Source organism: Palaemon carinicauda, chromosome 3 (genome assembly GCF_036898095.1).
Source record: "Palaemon carinicauda isolate YSFRI2023 chromosome 3, ASM3689809v2, whole genome shotgun sequence".
Taxonomy (NCBI): domain Eukaryota; kingdom Metazoa; phylum Arthropoda; class Malacostraca; order Decapoda; family Palaemonidae; genus Palaemon; species Palaemon carinicauda.
In genome coordinates this window covers 146,797,153-146,818,176 of record NC_090727.1, presented here as the reverse complement: position 1 = coordinate 146,818,176, position 21,024 = coordinate 146,797,153, and the positions used below count along the sequence as shown (strand labels likewise).

The 21,024-nt window shown below is 41.2% G+C and overlaps 1 protein-coding gene across 14 annotated transcripts in view; it reads right to left on the bottom strand.

Moving 5' to 3' along the window:
• LOC137638602 (sphingomyelin synthase-related protein 1-like) overlaps nucleotides 1-21,024 on the bottom strand; it is a 230,391-nt gene that overhangs the window by 17,146 nt on the left and 192,221 nt on the right. For all 14 annotated transcript variants that reach the window (XM_068370825.1, XM_068370828.1, XM_068370818.1 and 11 more), the window contains one exon: nucleotides 5,399-5,586. In XM_068370825.1, the coding sequence (XP_068226926.1) occupies nucleotides 5,399-5,586 (188 nt within the window). The remainder of the gene's footprint in view (nucleotides 1-5,398; nucleotides 5,587-21,024) is intronic.

The window sequence follows — 21,024 nt, the reverse complement described above, 5'->3', positions numbered from 1 at the left end:
ATGACCATGGTATGTCCAAAATATACTGAATGGTTCCTTTTGGTTTTAAGCATTTTATATGAAATGCTTACAACCATTTATAATGGAGGGAAGTGAAAAAATTGCAACAGACACTACCTGCCAGGGGAGTTGGAGTATACGAGGTCCAAGCAATTAACAGACTTGTGAGTAGCATCATTTATGATTTGTTCACAGCCTAATTCAGGGGCAAAGTCCTAAGCTCTCAAGCCATGGCGATCAGTGGGAGAAACAGAATTTTAACCATTCCTTATGGAGAGAATTGAAATCACCAACAAAAACAAAAGAGGCCCTTCTATCATCTTCTTGTATCTTAGCCATAATGGTAAGCAGACAGTCGAAGATAGAATCATCCATGTCACAATTCTGGTAGATCAAACACAAATAGAAGTTATTATGCTTGGCACAAACTTGTTTTACCTCAATATCATGACATCCACATTCATAGCAGGATTTAGGAGAAGCAGGATACTCGGTCTAAATATTCAGGCCATTCCCCTGGCCCTAGGAATGGTTCCCGTGAAAAAATTATTGACTTCTTAAAACCAGTTAGTTATAAGGAGCTCAGATGAGTGCCTCATACCAGAAAACAAAGTTTCTGAGGACAAAAGAATATCATACTGTCTAGATGCAACTGTAAGGTCTTGAATATTTGCATGGAGACCACGAATATTCCAATACAGTAGACAACACTGATGAAGTTTAGGATGTACTGGTCCCAGATTTTGATCAATGTCTCCAAACAGCATAAGAATTAATGGCATTAAAAAAGATACATCATACTTAAAAACTAGATTAACAATAATGATAAAGAAAATATAGACATATAAATAAAGTGATTGACAGAACCCATTGACTAAAGATAAAAAGTAGGAAAAACTGGTCAATATGGGGGAGCCGATACACCATGTAACGCTAAATACCCTCCAAGATAGCCATTTCAACTGAAGGGAGGACAGTAAAGATGGTTTTGAAAAGAAAAAGAAACATAAGGAGAAGACAACCTCTTGATAAACCAACAGGCATCTAGGCCCTTCTATTAAGCCTGCTCAACACAATTTAAAAAAAAAAAAAAAAAAAAAAAAAAAGGGGGGGGGGAGATAACATAGTGTGCCCAAATGTACCCTCAGGCAAGAGAACTTTAACCCAAGACAGTGAAAGACCATGGTACAGAGGCTATGGCACTACTCAAGACTAGATAATAATGGTATGATTTTGGAGTGTCCTCTTAGAAGAGCTGCTTACCATAGACAACCATACACAAAGTCTCATCTACCCTTACCAAGAGAAAAGTAGCCAGCTAATCTCTATTGCACAGATTAGCTGTTTGGAATCTTAGCGTTATCAAGTGTATGAGGACACAGGAGGTGTAAAGAATAAGCCAGACTATTTTGTGTATGTGTAGGCAAAGGAAAAAATAAGCCGTAACCAGAGAGAGGTTCAATGTAGTATTGTTTCACCAGCCAAAGGACCCAATAACTCTCTAGCGGTAGTATCTGAACGGGTGGCCGGTGCCCTGGATCTATATTGATAATTCATTCATTGATGATGTGTATATTTAATGAAAATTTACTCTATATTCATGGAACAGCTTTTAATTTTCAAATTTTGTTTCAGTTTTTGGGGAGCTTTTTAACCTTTTTAAAACACCACCTCCTCCGTTAATTTCAAATTCATTAAAAAAATTTTAAAACTATCAATAAGCTTTTAGTATAGTGTATCAATAGATCAGACTTGATCTTTTAAATTATTTTAATTTTAAAAAATTTCAAAAAATAATCAGACAAAATTTTTTGTTTTAAAATTTTCTATTGCCAAATGAAAAATTATAGTCTGACATTTTAATTATGCTCTCAGTAAGGATTATAATGCTCTTACCTACTGGAATAAGAATGATTTTAAAACAAAAAGTCTTTGCACCTTTCCACATTCCAAGGTTAAGGATATATTTGGGTTGTATGGGGATTGGTTTCTTTACCTGGTTAGGGCAGTTAAGTTTCATCTAGAATACTTGAAAAAAATCAGAGAAAAGGTGGCTAACTTTTTTTTTTTTTTGGGGGGGGGGGGGTTAGGATTCCAGGGCATCCACTCTCAAAAAAATTGTATTCATATGATATCAGATGAGGGATATCACAGTTTAGGTTCATGATATTACTATCTGTAGAAAGAGAATGAGTCTTAGCACCAGCACCATTTTAAAGAAGTCTGGTTTTCTTATAAGAGTTACTGGGCATAGGGCACTGTAATTGCTGATGATGTTCTTGTAGTATGAAAGTGCATATGGGGGGGAGGGACGATTTGTACTAATTAAATTCCAATATGTATTAAGTTACAGTTTAGTAACAGCACTGATTTTCTCAGACAGTTACTGGGAGTTGGGGACTGTGGTAGTTATGTTGAAGTTCTGGTGCAAAGTATTGAAAAAATGTACTGTATTTGGGAGTAATTTATATTAATTAAACTAATCTATGTTCGTATTATGTTCAGACACTCACAAGTATTTAGTATAAAATTCCTTACGACTATGATTGCCTTCCTACACTTCTACAACCTCCTCTTCCTCTAATAAGTGTCAGAGTTGGAAGTCAAAGATGATAATGCAGTAGAGGAGTTGGAGGAGGAAGAATGTGCAAAATTCTTCCTCTTTTCAACCCTCACCAGAAGCTTTGCAACCAAAAGCGTTGAGGTCTGAGCTTTCAATGACGCCTACTCCCCAATGAGGGGAGAAATCACAGGAGTTGCTCCAACAGGAACCACAGTACTGGGGAACACTTATCATGGGGTGCCCTCACAGAGAACAGGAAACAGTAATAAGCGGTGTCACAAGAAAAATAGAGTGGGAGTTATCGGCCGTGGATCCCCGAGCATAAGAGTCGGGGTGCCGACACAAGGGAAGAGGTAAACACAGGGGTGATGCATGGGAAAACATACACTTTTGGCCATGGGCCGACCTATGCCCACTGTTAGGCATGACATCTATGGGTGCTGGAGAATCTAGCTAGCACTTGTCACAGGACAAGCCTTTACCATCATTTGGGCTTAGGGGGTTACCAATGGGGACAGCACTGGAGTCTCTGATCCTGAGGACACATTGACTACTGGTGTTGCCAAGGAAGACACTGGCACTGTAAATACCAGGAGAGATGTATCCTTAATTACCTGCTACCTTAACAAGTTATAGAGGGCATACCTGAAAGACCTAAGAAGGCCCAAGCCTTCCTTAGGGTAAACTTGTCGTCAGTGGTATCAATGGAAACGGAGAAGAGCCTCCAATCTCCAATGGATGAACTACACGGCCCATCAGAACTTCAAAGGTAGCTGACATAGCTCCAAGGGCGCCTTGCTCGTGATTCATACCCCTAAGGGACTGAAACAGGGCTAAGCGTAGGAAACGGCAATAGCAGATACACTCAATGAGCAAACAGATGAAGCAAAAGACCTACTCACTTTCTTCTTGGTCATTTCAAAGACAGACTCAAGAGAAGATCCGTTCTCTTCCTTCCCCTTAAGGCATATGTTTGTCACTGCAAAGGAGACAAAGACCTACACTAGGCACACTGGCATGATTATGAACAATCATGCCTCTACGAGTAGCAGAGAGAGATTGGATCTACAGCTGGTTTAACAAAAACCAGTTGCAAAGTCCACCCTTTCCCTTGGCTTCATATCCAATCAATCAATAGCCAGCATTCACTTCCTGAAAGAAAAAGAAAATCAAAACCTCGATTATGGGTACACTTTGCAGCCGAAACTAAAAATGAAGACCTTCCCATAGATGGGGCGGAATTCGCCTCTGGTCAACAACTGTCATTAACTACCTTGATAACGATTTCAATGTCCATTCCAACTTGTACTGAAAACAATATCCCTAGTTACAGGGTTCTGGTTTGTATACAGGAAAATTAAATTATTTCTATACTCACCTGGGATCCCTCTTATGTCATCTCCCACCCACCAATTCCCCACATGAACCTTAGGTAAAGATAGAAATAATAGCTTTATTATAAAAAACATTTTTTTCTCTAAATAAAAATATGAATAATTACCATCTTAATTAAGTCAACGTAGAGTCCTTAAGTTCAAGAGTCACCAGAAGAAGGTTGTCAATTTTGCCTGGGGAGAGGGAAGGGGAGAGGTGGGAAGCAGTGGATTAAAAGGAGATTAATTTAGGATGGATCCAACAGAAAGGGATGAGAAAAAAATGGAAAATGATAACTGTTTCAGAAGAGTACATATCAATAGTTGTTCAGCACTTCTATGGTTCACTCTAGAACCTACCCTAAAGTTATAGCACCATAACAGATAAGACACACAGACATATGTAAGCTAACCCAGTCTATTAGGAATGATAACACGGGAGCATGGAACCCCACTTTTCACTGTAATGGTGGGTGAGGCCTTGAGTCCGAAATCAAGGATATGCTCACCATGGATTTCGAGGAGCCAACCCTGGTGTGTAGGTCTGCTAATGAGGTCCAAACTATCTTCTGGGTGGCTGACAACACCCAAAACTCAAAAATAACTTAAAATACAAAGCCTCAGCAAATTGTACCCAAAAACACTTTGAAGCAAATCACTGATGATGAACAGCAAAATGGGAAAAGGGTCATAAAATCTGGTTACGTTCAAATTAATAAGGAGAAGTAGAAAAAGAGCATGGAGAGACACCTTTAGTCTAACTGATGGATATGTTTGCCCACTTCAAGAACTATTGCTAGTCGCAGAAAAATCAGCATGAAAAAAAAAAATCCTTCTTGAAACCGTTAAGACTCCAATATGGCTTTCTCTCATTTAGAGGATGATGAAAAACATGCACAACATAAAAGAAAAAGATCATGCAGCGATACTGAGAGAGGCTTTCTGAAAAATAGGAAGAGGACATAAAAGGCTGTCAAAAGAATAAAAACATGGTAAGTGAAAAATTAAGACATTAAAAAAATCAGGAAAAAAATCTCTGCTTATATAACATTAAAATTAGTAGGTGGAAACAGCTCTCAAAAGGGATCCAAAAAGGCTCAAGAATGGGTAGAGTATATATAAAAAAAATAGAAAAATTAAAGTTGAAAATAAAGAAATATAGGAATGGTGAAAGCTGTAAAGCTGCTGAATGAAGAGAATAAATATGAAATGGAGGTTGCTGTAGATATCATAATCCTAATAATTCTAAAACCACATGAGCTCCTTGTAAACGATACAAAAAGTTTTTGCATGGTTGAAAATTAATTACTAACACAAACTTTAAATATAGTTGAAGGATGGTTTTTTAAATAAATCAATCTTCCACTTGATGCTTTGAACAGCCCCTTAACATTTATTCATAAAAGTTTTTACTAATGAAAGATTCAGATTGAACATAACAAAAATTTTAATTTAATCTTACCTGACCCTGGAATGAGCAGAATTTGTGCAAGGAGTATGCGTTGCTGAAGGATGAAGATTTTGCTGTGGTATTGGAAGCGCAGAATTTGAGTGGGCACCTGGCGACAAAATTCTAGATGGAATCAAATGGTTGTAATCTTTCTGTAACTTGCTTATTGCTAAACTGATTTTTTTCAAATCTCCCAGAAGCTGAAATTACAAGAAAAAAAATTATGAGCCATTATAAAGCATGAGAAGGCATCAGGGCACCAGGTAAATGCTTTATTCAAAATTTCTCCAAAGTTGAGTCTCAGAAGCAAACGAAACTATTTTCATCTAGTAGATCAGGAATATACATTATACTCAAAAAATCATTAAGGTATCTTAGCAAGAAAAAAATGACTGAAGAACCAAAGGTCCTATGGTTTAAATTCTAAATGCCATTACTACAGTTTTATTCAAATACAGTACTAATCATCATAGTCCCATCAAACCAATAAATCTGGCAAACCTTACCTTACCAATAAACCAAAATGTAAAAACTGCTCATTTGGCACAAAGATTAACCAGTATTTGGTGAAAAGAGCAACATGATTTTGAATTTAAAATCTTTTATTTCCACATTTACCTCTGAACAGAACACACTACTAAGTGAAAGTTTATCTTGATAACCTCTAATTAAAATTAAAGAAACTTTCTCCTGCATCATCCTTTAAACTAGCTGCCAAAATTTCCCAGCTGCCAAGAGGGCAGTTACAGCCAGGCCAGTGATGTAAGGATTCACCCACAGATCTCAGTGAAAGTAGGTATCACCTTACAAGTAGGAAGGAAAGTGGGTTCTTAGTTTTATTCAAAGCTAAGAATGGAAATAAAAGATTTTAGTTTCAAAATCATGATCATTTCCATGAATCTTACCTCTGAAGGGTACAAGGTGAACAACATACTTACTAGGTGGACAAGAGGTAATACACACAAGGAACTTGAACCAATAACTTACATATCACAATGTAACTCAATGCAAGTCAATGCTAGTAGGTAGTAGGTTGGCTAGGCACCAGCTGCCCATTGAGATACTACCCCTAAGAGAGTTATTGGGTCCTTTGACTGGCCAGATAGTACTACATTGGATGCCTCTCTCTGGTTACTGCTCATTTTACCTTTACTCACACATACACTGAACACACTTAACCATTGTCCTCTTTCCTCATAACCTGACAACACCATGATAACTGAAAAACTCCGATTCACTCAAGGGGTTTACTACTGCATTGTATATGTTCAGTGGTTATTTTCCACTTGGTAAATGTAGAAGAGACTTTTTAGCTATGGTAAGCAGCTCTTCCAGGAGAAGGGCACTCCAAAATCAAACCATTGTTCTCTAGCCTCTGCACCATGGTTTTCCACTGTTTAGGGTTAAAGTTCTTTTGCTTGAGGATACACTCAGGCACAATGTTCTGTGTGTTTCCTTATTTCCTTGCCTCACTAGGCAAACTTCCCTGTTAGAGCCCTTGGGCCTATAGCATCCCACTTTTGAATAATAATAATAATAATAATATGTTATTTTCCTTAGTAAAATAAATTTTTGAATATACTTACCCGATGATCATGTAGCTGTCAACTCCGTTGCCCGACAGAAATCTAAGGTCGGGATACGCCAGCGATCGCTATACAGGTGGGGGTGTACACAACAGCGCCATCTGTAAGCAGGTACTCAAGTACTTCTTGTCAACAAGAACTCAATTTTCTCTTCGGTCCACTGGTTCTCTATGGGGAGGAAGGGAGGGTCCTTAAAATCATGATCATCGGGTAAGTATATTCAAAAATTTATTTTACTAAGGAAAATAACATTTTTCAATATTAATCTTACCCGATGATCATGTAGCTGATTCACACCCAGGGTGGTGGGTGGAGACCAGCATACATGTTAACATTAGAAGCTAAGTATCCCGTATTTCATTTAAGCAGTTATTCAAAATAACAAACATAAAATAAATAAGTACCTGGTAAGGAAGTCGACTTGAACCATTACTCTGCCTTTTTTAAGTACGTCTTCCTTACTGAGCCTAGCGATCCTCTTAGGATGCTGAGCGACTCCTAGGTGCTGAAGTATGAAGGGCTGCAACCCATACTAAAGGACCTCATCACAACCTCTAATCTAGGCGCTTCTCAAGAAAGAATTTGACCACCCGCCAAATCAACCAGGATGCGGAAGGCTTCTTAGCCTTCCGTACAACCCAAAAACAACAATAAAAAGCATTTCAAGAGAAAGATTAAAAAAGGTTATGGGATTATGGGAATGTAGTGGCTGAGCCCTCACCTACTACTGCACTCGCTGCTACGAATGGTCCCAGGGTGTAGCAGTTCTCGTAAAGAGACTGGACATCTTTGAGATGAAATGATGCGAACACTGACTTGCTTCTCCAATAGGTTGCATCCATAACACTCTGCAGAGAACGGTTCTGTTTGAAGGCCACTGAAGTAGCGACAGCCCTAACTTCATGTGTCCTTACCTTCAGCAAAGCAAGGTCTTCTTCCTTCAGATGAGAATGGGCCTCTCTAATCAGAAGCCTGATGTAGTAAGAAACTGCGTTCTTAGACATCGGTAAAGCAGGTTTCTTGATAGAACACCATAAAGCTTCTGATTGTCCTCGTAATGGCTTTGTCCGTCTTAAATAGTACTTAAGAGCTCTTACTGGGCAAAGTACTCTCTCTAGTTCGATCCCCACCAAGTTGGACAGGCTTGGGATCTCGAACGACTTGGGCCAAGGACGAGAAGGAAGCTCGTTTTTAGCCAAAAAACCGAGCTGCAAGGAACACGTAGCCGTTTCAGATGTAAAACCTATGTTCCTGCTGAAGGCGTGGATCTCACTGACTCTTTTAGCTGTTGCTAAGCAAACGAGGAAAAGAGTCTTTAATGTGAGATCCTTAAAAGAGGCTGATTGAAGCGGTTCGAATCTTGCTGACATCAGGAACCTTAAAACCACGTCTAGGTTCCAGCCTGGTGTGGACAACCGACGTTCCTTTGAGGTCTCAAAAGACCTAAGGAGGTCCTGTAGATCTTTGTTGGTGGAAAGATCCAAGCCTCTGTGGCGGAAGACCGCTGCCAACATGCTTCTGTAACCCTTGATCGTAGGAGCTGATAGGGATCTTACATTCCTTAGATGTAACAGGAAGTCAGCTATCTGCGTTACAGAGGTACTGGTTGAGGAAACTGCATTCGCCTTGCACCAGCTTCGGAAGACTTCCCATTTTGACTGATAGACTCTGAGAGTGGATGTCCTCCTTGCTCTGGCAATCGCTCTGGCTGCCTCCTTCGAAAAGCCTCTAGCTCTTGAGAGTCTTTCGATAGTCTGAAGGCAGTCAGACGAAGAGCGTGGAGGCTTGGGTGTACCTTCTTTACGTGTGGCTGACGCAGAAGGTCCACTCTTAGAGGAAGAGTCCTGGGAACGTCCACTAGCCATTGCAGTACCTCGGTGAACCATTCTCTCGCGGGCCAGAGGGGAGCAACCAACGTCAACCGTGTCCCTTCGTGAGAGGCGAACTTCTGAAGTACCCTGTTGACAATCTTGAACGGAGGGAACGCATACAGGTCTAGATGGGACCAATCCAGCAGAAAGGCATCCACGTGAACTGCTGCTGGGTCTGGAATCGGAGAACAATACATCGGGAGCCTCTTGGTCATCGAGGTAGCGAAAAGATCTATGGTGGGCTGACCCCACAGGGCCCATAGTCTGCTGCAAACATTCTTGTGAAGGGTCCACTCTGTGGGGATGACCTGACCCTTCCGGCTGAGGCGATCTGCCATGACATTCATGTCGCCCTGAATGAATCTCGTTACCAGCGAAATCTTTCGATCTTTTGACCAAATGAGGAGGTCCCTTGCGATCTCGAACAACTTCCTCGAATGAGTCCCTCCTTGCTTGGAGATGTACGCCAAGGCTGTGGTGTTGTCGGAGTTCACCTCCACCACCTTGCTTAGCTGGAGGGACTTGAAGTTTATCAAGGCCAGATGAACTGCCAAAAGCTCCTTGCAGTTGATGTGAAGTGTCCTTTGCTCCTGATTCCACGTGCCCGAGCATTCCTGTCCGTCCAGTGTCGCACCCCAGCCCGTGTCCGATGCGTCCGAGAAGAGACGGTGGTCGGGGGTCTGAACAGCCAATGGTAGACCTTCCCTGAGAAGAATGCTGTTCTTCCACCACGTCAGTGTAGACCTCATCTCTTCGGAAATAGGCACTGAGACCGCCTCTAGCGTCATGTCCTTTCTCCAGTGAGCAGCTAGATGATACTGAAGGGGGCGGAGGTGGAGTCTCCCTAACTCGATGAACTGGGCCAGCGATGAAAGTGTCCCTGTTAGACTCATCCACTGCCTGACTGAACATCGGTTCCTTCTCAGCATGCTCTGGATGCATTCTAGGGCTTGATTGATCCTTGGGGCCGACGGAAAAGCCCGAAAAGCTCGACTCTGAATCTCCATACCGAGATAGACAATGGTTTGGGATGGGACGAGTTGGGACTTCTCTATATTGACCAGGAGGCCCAATTCCTTGGTCAGATCCATAGTCCATCTGAGATTCTCCAGACAGCGACGACTTGACGGAGCTCTTAAAAGCCAGTCGTCCAAATAGAGGGAGGCTCTGATGTCTGCCAAGTGAAGGAATTTGGCAATATTCCTCATCAGTTTGGTAAACACAAGAGGTGCCGTGCTTAGGCCAAAGCACAGGGCTTGGAACTGGTACACGACCTTTCCAAAGACGAACCTTAGGAAAGGTTGGGAGTCTGGATGGATGGGGACGTGAAAGTACGCGTCTCTCAGGTCTAACGAGACCATCCAGTCTTCCTTCCTGACCGCTGCTAGGACCGACTTCGTCGTCTCCATCGTGAACGTCTGCTTGGTGACAAAAGCATTGAGAGCACTGACGTCCAGCACCGGTCTCCAACCTCCTGTCTTCTTCGCTACCAGGAAGAGACGGTTGTAGAAGCCCGGGGATTGATGGTCCCGGACTATGACTACCGCTCCCTTTTGTAGCAAGAGCGACACCTCTTGTTGCAACGCTAGCCTCTTGTCCTTCTCCTTGTAGTTGGGAGAGAGGTTGATGGGAGACGTTGCTAGAGGGGGACTGCGGCAGAACGGAATTCTGTACCCCTCCCTTAGCAACTTCACAGACTGAGCGTCTGCACCTCTGCTCTCCCAAGCTTGCCAGAAGTTCTTGAGCCTGGCTCCCACTGCTGTCTGGAGAGGAAGGCAGTCAGATCCTGCCTTTTGCGGACTTGGAACCCTTCTTGGATTTGCCACGGTGACTGTCGGCACAGGTACCTCCTCTGCTGGAGGCTCTGCCACGAAAGGGCGGGATGAACCTAGTTGCTGGTGTGTCCACTGCTGCAGAACGGAAAGGTCTAGGCACGGAAGGTAAAGCTTTAGCCTTACGTGCGGAAGATGCCATCAGGTCATGGGTATCCTTCTGGATCAACGAGGCAGCCATCCCCTTGATCAGCTCCTCCGGAAACAGACACTTGGAGAGAGGAGCAAACAACAACTCCGACTTCTGGCAAGGAGTGATCCCAGACGACAAGAAGGAGCAAAGATGTTCTCTCTTCTTAAGCACTCCCGACACGTACGAAGCCGCAAGCTCACCAGACCCATCCCGAATGGCTTTGTCCATGCTAGACATGATAAGCATGGCAGAGTCCTTATCCGAAGGGGAAGTCTTTCTGTTTAACGCTCCCAAACACCAATCGAGGAAGTTGAAGATCTCAAAAGCACGAAAGACTCCCTTCAACAGATGATCCATGTCAGAAAAGGACCAGCAAATCTTAGATCGTCTCATAGCCAGCCTGCGGGGAGAGTCAACCAGACTTGAGAAGTCACCCTGGGCAGAGGCAGGAACTCCCAAGCCGGGTTCCTCTCCCGTGGCATACCAGACGCTAGATTTGGAAGCAAGCTTGGTAGGCGGAAAGATGAAAGCAGTCTTTCCCAGTTGCTTCTTGGACTGCAACCACTCTCCCATAACCCTCAAAGCTCTCTTGGATGAGCGTGCGAGGACAAGTTTGGTGAAGGCAGGAGCTGCTGACTGCATGCCCAGAGCAAACTCGGAGGGAGGAGAGCGAGGGGTTGCAGACACAAACTGTTCCGGATACAAGTCCCTGAACAAGGCAAGGACTTTCCGAAAGTCTAAGGAGGGAGGCGTAGACTTGGGACCTTCTAAGTCGGAGTGCGGTTCGTCCAAATGTGCAGCTTCGTCATCCGATACTCCATCATCCGAAAGCTGAGTAGGAAGTGGCAAAGGTGGAGCAGAAAGCTGAACGGCTGAATCCGGCAGCACGGGTGCATGCGTAGCTGCTGCGGATCCAACATCATGCCGCTGCTGGTCAGTCTGCGAGCTGGCAACAACAAAAGCAGAGTGTTGGTGCGTGGGAGGGACTGCCGTGGGTTGCGGAGCATGCCGTATGGGATGCGGAGCATGCCGCATGGGTTGCGGAGCATGCCGCATTGTGTCAAAACACGACAGCTCTACAGCACCTTCCCACTGCTGATGCGGTAGCTCACGCATGTCAACGGAGGGTGCAGCATGAACATGCGTCTGGCAGGGTGGACTGCGCATCGGTGGTGGAGCTCTCACAGGTGGAGTGTGGGAGCAGGCAGCCGCAGTATCTGCTGAGCGCACAACCGTGGCAGGTTGTAGGTTAACAGGTGCAGTGTCAACCTTCTCAGCATGATACTCTTGCATGAAAGCAGCAAGCTGAGACTGCATAGTCTGCAGCATGGACCACTTAGGGTCTACCGTGGTTGGTGCGGCAACAGACGGAGTAGTAGCCTGTTGTGGAACCACTCTACCTCTCTTGGGAGGTGTGCAGTCTTCAGAAGACTGCGGCGAGTCCGAACTGACCCAGTGGCTACACCTGGGCCGTTGGACTCGCTCGGAAGGGACCTTACGCTTGAGAGGTCGTGAGACCTTGGTCCAACGTTTCTTCCTCGAAACTTCCTCCACAGACGAGGAATGATAGGGCTCATTCGTCTGTTTGTGGATGGGACGATCTCTGACATATACGTCCGCAACCACTGAGGGTACATCCGTACGCTGATCAAGGCCTGCCGAACCCTTTGGTCCTTCGACATTGCTTCTCCCCTGGGCTTGGGAGCTTGCAAGAGGTCCCGGACTGGGAGGACGACTGGCACGAACAGATGTACCCTCATGCGCAACACTGACACTGACACTTTTCACTTCACTTGCACTCACAACACTTCCCACTGCACTTTGCGCTTTCAGCTCTTTGACATCTGCCAAAAGCTGATTACGGTCATTAGCCAATGACTCCACTCTGTCACCAAGAGCCTGAATGGCACGCAACATATCCGCCATGGAGGGCTGAGCACTAGTAGCAGGGTCGGGAGTCACCACTACAGGGGAAGGAAAAGGTTGAGGGGCATGGGGAGAGGAAAAATCAACAGAGCGAGAAGAACTCCTCCTGATCCTATCCTTCTCTAGCCTACGTGCATTTTTAAGGAAAGCCCAGCGCATTCCCCACATCGATCTTCCAATTGACAGGATTTACCCCTACAATTGGAACAAACGGTGTGAGGATCTATGGAGGCCTTCGGAAGACGCCTATTACAAGCCCTAACACTACACTGCCTGTACTTAGGGACTTGAGACTGGTCAGACATCTTGAATTGTAGAAATAGTCAAGGGGGAATTCCAAAATCTAGCAATTAATCCAAATTAAATCAAAAAGCTTGCTAAGCTAATGATAAAGATTCCTGAATAGCGAAGGCTAAAATCTAGAGCGAATACATCACCAAAAACGTGAAAAACAACTCCAGAATCAACAGCGTATCCAAGTAGGTCTTGCCGGTGGCACGACAGAGGAAAAATTGAGTTCTTGTTGACAAGAAGTACTTGAGTACCTGCTCACAGATGGCGCTGTTGTGTACACCCCCACCTGTATAGCAATCGCTGGCGTATCCCGACCTTAGATTTCTGTCGGGCAACGGAGTTGACAGCTACATGATCATCGGGTAAGATTAATATTGAAAAAATAATAATAATAATAATAATAACAATAATAATAATAATAATAATAATAATAATAATAATCCAATTAAACTATGCTTTAAGCAAAAAAAAAAAAATCGAAATACAAAGAACCTCACTATAAGTTCAACTTCTGTTATTCAATGCTTCTCTCTTTTGGTCATCATTTAACAAAACTTTTTTATTCTGTTATTTCTAATGATTAAGCACAAATCACTGATCATTAGATACAAACTGATACAGAGGAAGCCATGCAAATAGTTTCAAACTTCAGAATACATTTACTTAACGGAGTCATAAGTTCTGATTCCAAGATGAATTTCCATTTCAATTAAGAACATATAGCGAATAGATTATAATGAAAACACTGTAATTCAAATCTCAAATTCAATTACTTTAAAAATTCCCCTGAGGAAATAACATGGAAATCTATCCTCAAGAGTCTTTCTCCATTATTTTGGCCATAAAAGGCAGGGTAAAATTCATAGGAAGGCCTTTTCCCTTCAAGTAATTTTTGGCTCTAAATTGGGGGAGAAACAAAGAAATAACTTTACAGCGACTTGGACCATGAGGTAGAATCTGACCTTTTTCTACTTAGCTGGTCAGCCAGGTAATTTAACTTTCCCAGGACAAATGCACACTCCTTGTTTCTGTCCACTGCAGCAATTGTTTCTCATGAAGGAAAAGAATCTCCAACTTTTGTACCCTTGCCTGCTTTTGGATGTAAGCTATGGCAGTGGTAGTGTCCACATAAACTACCACTATCTTCCAATTGCTCGCTGCTCTACCTGAACCAGGACCTTGTATACTACTAACAACCATTTGAAATGCATGTGTTGCTCCTAAGAGCTCCATAGATTGAAGAGATGGGTGTCATCTAAGATCACCTCCCAAACCCAGATGAGATGTATCCAAAAATACAGAAAGATCTGGTATCTGGATTTTCCTACTGATTCCCTTTGCTAGGCATGGAAGGTTGTCCCACTATAGAAGGCAATTCAACTCCAACCAATGGTTTATCAATACTTCCTTCAAAACAAGAGTCCTGTCACAAGAACGAGAGCTGAATTTGCAAAGGTGTTATTTGGAGATGTCCTAAAGAAACGAATTCCCCATCCACATGTAGACTGCCAGAGAAGCTTCTGTTTTGAAGGCTTTAAGTAACTCCCAAAAGAACTGAATTCTCTTCTCGATGTAAAAGCCCGAAAAGGAACTAAAGCTGGAAGTTTTATTCCAGCTGTGACCAAGGAACTAAACCTGGAAGTTTTATTCCAGCTGAGACCAAGTTGTGGAATAATCTTCCCAATCCTTATCCTCATTAACCTATCATTGGAGAAACCCATCACTAAACAGTCATCCAAATAATACAGGACACAAATGGAAAGAAAATGCAAAAAACTTTGATATTGGAATCATCATTCTAATAAACCCTTGATGTGCTGTGCTAGACTGAAGCACTGGCAAGTGAACAGGAAAATCTTTTGACCATGGACTAAATGAAGGAACTTCCATGACTGAAGATGAACTGGAATTTGAGAATAAGCATCTGTGAGATCTATTGAGAGTATTCAAAACTTAACCAACAATGTTGGTGATTCCATTGAAACCTTCAAAGACCCAGAAATTTGTTCAAGTTTGAAACTTCCACAACTGGCTTCAATCCACCTAAACCTTTTAAGGCTAGCAAAAGAGAATTGTAAATTCTCTTGGGCATGGTGACTTCCTCTATTACCGTCTGCAACAGCGCTTGAACTGCTGTCCAAAAAGCCTGGTACTTCAACGGGTTGTTAACGAAACTGGATCAATGAATTGGGAACTTTGATAAGGGGGGAAAGCCTCGGGAACAAAATGTGATACTCTTCCTATAATAGTAACATAAAAAAAGTGTCTTCCCCTAAAACAGGCAGAATTGTTGCCACCGATGTCAACCTTGGTTGTACATCCCAGGTGTGGAAGATGGCTCTTTGCTGAGACATACCAATTCCAAATCACCAGGACTGGTATTTGCCTCAAAAGATAATTTAGGAAGTAAAAGCTTTCAATTACTTGGTCTAGGTGGCGCTACATTTCTCTTTGGATGTCCAACATCCATTGATTTCAAAGTTTTTGCATAACCTTCTATCTTGTTTAAAATCCACCTTGCATACCAAACACTAATAAGCTCTGAATTGGACTTCAGAATAGCTCATTCTTCTGTTTGGCATTGAGGACTCCTCTTATCAACTTGACTTGTGATCCTGGATGCAATTGTTGCACTTTGCAACACAAGTTGAACATCTATATTAGAATAACTGCTACAAAGCTTTTCAATTTTGCATACCTGAGACGGTCGTCTTCCATTCTTTCATTTTCAATAGATACAAGATAATACATTATGATCTTCAAATTTGAGAATGGTCATAAGGAACCTTATGAACCTCCTATATTTCTTGAGTGCACATGTCAAAGAAAATCATACAGGTCCCTGTTGACGATCACCATTCTTCAATAACTAAGATTTAAACCAAGTTTAATATCCAACATAACATATTCAAGTTTTAAGTGACTTAAGATGTACAGTTGCTTGTGTTTTAGACTGCATGAATCGAGACTAATTTCTTGCCCCATCGTGAAATGTTGCCATGTTCTATTTAGCATATTTTCTTCTGCTGGAGCTACAAAATTAAAAATAAAAAAAAAAAAAAATAAAGTTATAGAGGGCATTCCTTATTTTATGTTAAAAATAAGGAATGAATGGCGAGCGATTGTGACGCAGTTCCGGTAGGCCCTGCTGCTGCCTCCGATGCCTTAGATGTCCGCGGAGGTAGCATCAGTTGGGGATTCAGCATTATGAAGCTTCATCTGTGGTGGATAATGTGGGAGGGTGGGCTGTGACACCCTAGCAGTACCAGCTGAACTCGGTTGAGTCCCTGGTTAGGCTGAAGGAACGTAGAGAGTAGAGGTCCCCTTTTTTGTTTTGTTTCATTGTTGGTGTCGGCTACCCCCCAAAATTGGGGAAGTGCCTGGGTATATGTATGTATGTATTCAAGACTTTTTGTTGTTGCAATAATACACATTGGTGACCTAGGTGATCTTTCACATAATAGATTTATTTTAGGATTAATCTCTTTTACACCAATCAGGTGGATGGTATACATTTAGCTCAACAGAAAAACATTTTCCTTACTTTTTTATAAGTTTCTGCTTTTTTTAAAAGCTTCCTGGCATTTGCAAGGAGAGATCCATATTTACACTTTCCATCTCCCTCATTAAGGTTCATTCTCATACTAATCTATTTTACTATAAATCTTAAAGGTAATCCACATGGCTTCATAGTAGAGCTCAATTGATAAGTGCCTTAAATGAAGTAATTTTAAATTAGAATCTTGGTGTCCTGTCCTTCACTATTAAGTCACTCACTAACAAATACTTTATCACGAATATCCAGAGGTAATTTTTGGTGCTTGGTTCAACAGGAATTTTCCAATAGAATTTTCTTTACTCAAAGTAGTAAAGGTCATCAACAGTGCCAGGTTGGGAGAAGTCAGCATATAGACGGGATGGGAACTTATTTGCCAAAGGATCCATTTCTTTATCTTAATTTGCTTGTATCATACTTTGAAAAAGGAAATTTACTTTCTCCCCCATTGGCACAGAGTAAACTTCCCAAATGATCCACTTCCTACCCAACCCATAAGGGATAGAAGCAAAACAGATAGAAGCACAGGTGTAAGCCAACCCAGCCTCCTATGACTGAGGCCATAAAAATATATGATCATCCTCTCTGTACTTGTAATGATGGGCTCCCGGCCAAAAGACAAGATTCATACCACAAAGATTGGGTCCCCCTGGATTTCAATGACCCAACACAAAAACAGTTCCCCCAAGAAGGTCCAAACCATCTTTAGGATGGTTGAGGTCATCCAATAATCTCATGTATAGTTTTGATACAATTACATTCCCAATTGTGATCTCTTCTCCCAATCATCTAATCAGTGAATTGTAACAAACATGAAGATATCCACGTCATTTGAAAAAAAAGAAATAAGGGAGATATTATCTACATAACTTGGACAGAGCGACATAAGAAAGCTTATACAATTAGGATGAGGCCAAATTAAAATTGACAGATAGCAAAAGAGTATATTAAGAAATTTAGAGTCAAACTAGGGGAACACTTTCCCCGAGTTTGAGAGCCCTCTTGGCCGTCACAAGGCTTCACAAAGGAAAAGATATTCCATGTTGAAGCCAAGCAACATCATTAAGGTATTCCCTCAGTAAGAGGGTGCTAGGTTAGGAATCCAAATTGCAAGGGACTCTATGTCTGGAACACACCAAGAGAAAGAGAGACCAAGGTTCGGAAAAACTACACAGCTATGAAGAGGATAAAAGTTTAAGTATCATTGGGTTGACTGGTTTGATGTTCCTGCAAACACAGAGAATGTGACAAATAGGCAGGATTATCTCAAGTGCATCACATAAAAGACAAATGCTGGTATGTGAAACTGCTGTGTGAGGTCACAATTAGAATCACAGCCATGATAGTCAAAAAGGACTACTTACTTGACAACTGAAGAAATCCCTCTGATGGAGTTAGGAAATATTTGGCGGGTTCCTGTGAAGAGAGATTCTGGAAGAAATTGTCTGGTATGACATGAAGACTTGCTGTAAGGCCATCAAATCTTCTACTGTATTTGTGTCTAGATACCTATGGATGATATTAGATGATGGGAAAATAAATGCTAAATGAAATTGTCAAAATCCTGCTGAAATCATAGGTGGAAATGTTCTGTAAAATCATTTTTTATGTGTCCTTAATACTAAAATGGGTCATAAGATGGGATCAAAATCGAGTTCACTAATAAACCATAAAACTACATTAATAATGAAGGGAGCTGCAAATTTGCTTAGGAATTGGAATAGTTAGGAAGTCTTATGAAAGGTAGGCCCAATGAGTTCCAATCTCTACACCTGGACACTGAAAGATGCACAGTACTAGCAATACAAGAGTTTGCTATTAATTTAAGCTCCTCTTACAGTGTATGTGACTGTTAAAAACAATATATCCCCTTCCATATGAATAGGAATGTTAATGCATCTATCTTATACACAGATGCTGGTTCTTATCTTAATCTGTTGGACAGGAACTTGCGGTCCATTTTCTTATTCCTGATCTAGATACTAATCTCTGGTATCCCCGTTCAATTAATTCATAATGTGTGTTGCATGATTTTTCATAATTCTGACCATTCTTTACATTCAGATCTTCCCGGACAGCACCATCCTGTTCGTAATACTAGGTATGCACTTAATTCTAATAGTCAGGCCTTCTCCACCATGAGGCTCAATACTACACTGTATTCTAGAAGTTTTATTCCAGCTGTGACCTAGTTGTGGAATAATCTTCCTAATCGGGTAGTTGAATCAGTAAAACTTCAAAAGTTCAAATTTGCAGCAAGTGTTTTTTTTTTGTTGAACATGCTAACCTAAGTCTCTTTTTATAGTTTATATATGAAAGATCTGTTTTAATGTTGTTACTGTTCTTAAAATATTCAATTTTAATTGTTTATTATTTTTCATATAGTTTATTTCCTTTCCTCAATGGGCTTTCTTTCCCTGTTGGAACCTTTGGGCTTCTAGCATCCTGCTTTTCCAACTAGGGTTGTAACTTAGCAATAATAATAATAATAAAAACCAAGACAATAAGCCACCAGTAGAACTTTTGTTTACAAATATTGTGCAGTACTGTACTTACATCCTAAAAAGGTTGCCAAATTCAACCTGGGTAATTTGAATGGAGGTCCTTATACAACACTAATGAAAGCGTAATCACTTGCATACAGTATCTAATGGTCTATCACTTAATAGATATAATCAATGATTGGGTCCTTATCACATAATTTTGGCAGTCGGTAAAACCTGTTTTTGACGAGTGTACCCCCACAGACAAGGTTTGCACGTAAGTTGGTATTTCTATCGATGATATATTTCATTTCTATGAACCTCCTCTGATGTTCATATTGCTTTTGTCTATAGATGCTAGGTATGTTGATATTACCCCTTAAAAATGGAACAATTTCCAATATTTTCACCTTTCCATATACTAATGCTTCTAAAACAATGAGACCAACTAATATCCATATGCAATAACATGCTGCGGATGCTGTCGTATAAATTCTTCAGTCGCCAAGTCGACTTGATTCAAGGAAGATGTGCGCTCAAGTCGGGGATTTTGCATGTTCTTTTTTTTTGGAGGTTTAAAAATTCCTCTGATTTGTTAGCAATTTTTGTGTAGATTATGTAAAGGAATTGTCTTTAGGTGATCATGATTAGTAATGTCTTTGTGTTTTGTGCCAGGGATAATTTTGTAATTTACAAAATCACTGTGAGGAGTGAGTAGGCCTTACTGATCCTCTTTGGAAAGTATGTTTCATGGTTGCTGATCAGATTAAAGTTCAAAGCGTAACAGAAAGCCTACTTTTAGTCCAAGGTTAGTTGATTTTGGAGGGAATGATGATGATTGTCACTCCCCACATTTGACTGCTACAGTCATAACAAGTCTAGTTTTGAAAGTCATGAGCTTATAATGCTTTTAACACTATTAGCTTCTTTTGTGAAATCTAAGACCAATAAGTCCTCAATTAAGGGTAATATTTTAGGCCCAATTTCTCCTGTTTCAAACCCAAGCCTAATTCCTCAAGTGGTTAGTTACCGGTTCTATTGCACTACAGTACTCAGTAAGGGTTCAGATGGTACCTGGCACAGCCCAGATTTGAAATTCTTTCGTAGAGCCTCAAATTCTTGTTTTACTTTAGACCTTTCTGCTGCAAAACTGTCACATTCCCTCATTTCTAGCCACTCTTTTAGACAGCTAGATTGCAAGGGAGAAGACCAAGATGGTAGTCTCGATCCTTATAACATTCCTCTTACTAAATTAAGTACTGTACAGTACCTCTAAACAAATGCTTATCCCTTACATGCAGGGATCATACACAGTATCACTTTTCTCGATGAAATAAGCACACATTAACAATCTCTAATCAACTACAGGATGTGGATGTGCATAAAATCTCTTAAACCAAAAAGTTTTCCTTTTTAATTACGTATTTCCCGTGTCATAAGACGCACCTTTTTTTATGAAAGATTACCCCCAAAATCACCCTGCGTCTTAACAGTAAGAAAAAGTTGTAGAGGGGAGTTTGACACACCTCAAACACCAAACTATTGACTTAAAAGCACTCAAACTCACGTGAGATAGAATATAAACCAACAATTATCATTCATATAATATAAATTTATTCATTTTTATATTGCACTTCATTTAATGAAGTACAGTGGCAAATTATTTCTTTTTTTTTTGGTAATCAGCTGATGACTTGCTAACCCCCCTTCCACAAGTAAACATGCCACCTAGTGGTCTCGTAGCAGACGACTATGACATACAGTAGTTGTTTATTCAGTATATATCTATTTTCTCATATTTTGTTGATATATTGTAATAAAGCAATATATTGATAATGACTTTGTTGCCCGAGTTCCGAAATAATACAAACAGACAGTTGCTGAATACGTCCTTAGAAAAAAAACTTCTGTTAGTCGAGTGCAGTATTACTAAGTTAGCAGAAAAGTAACTAGACCC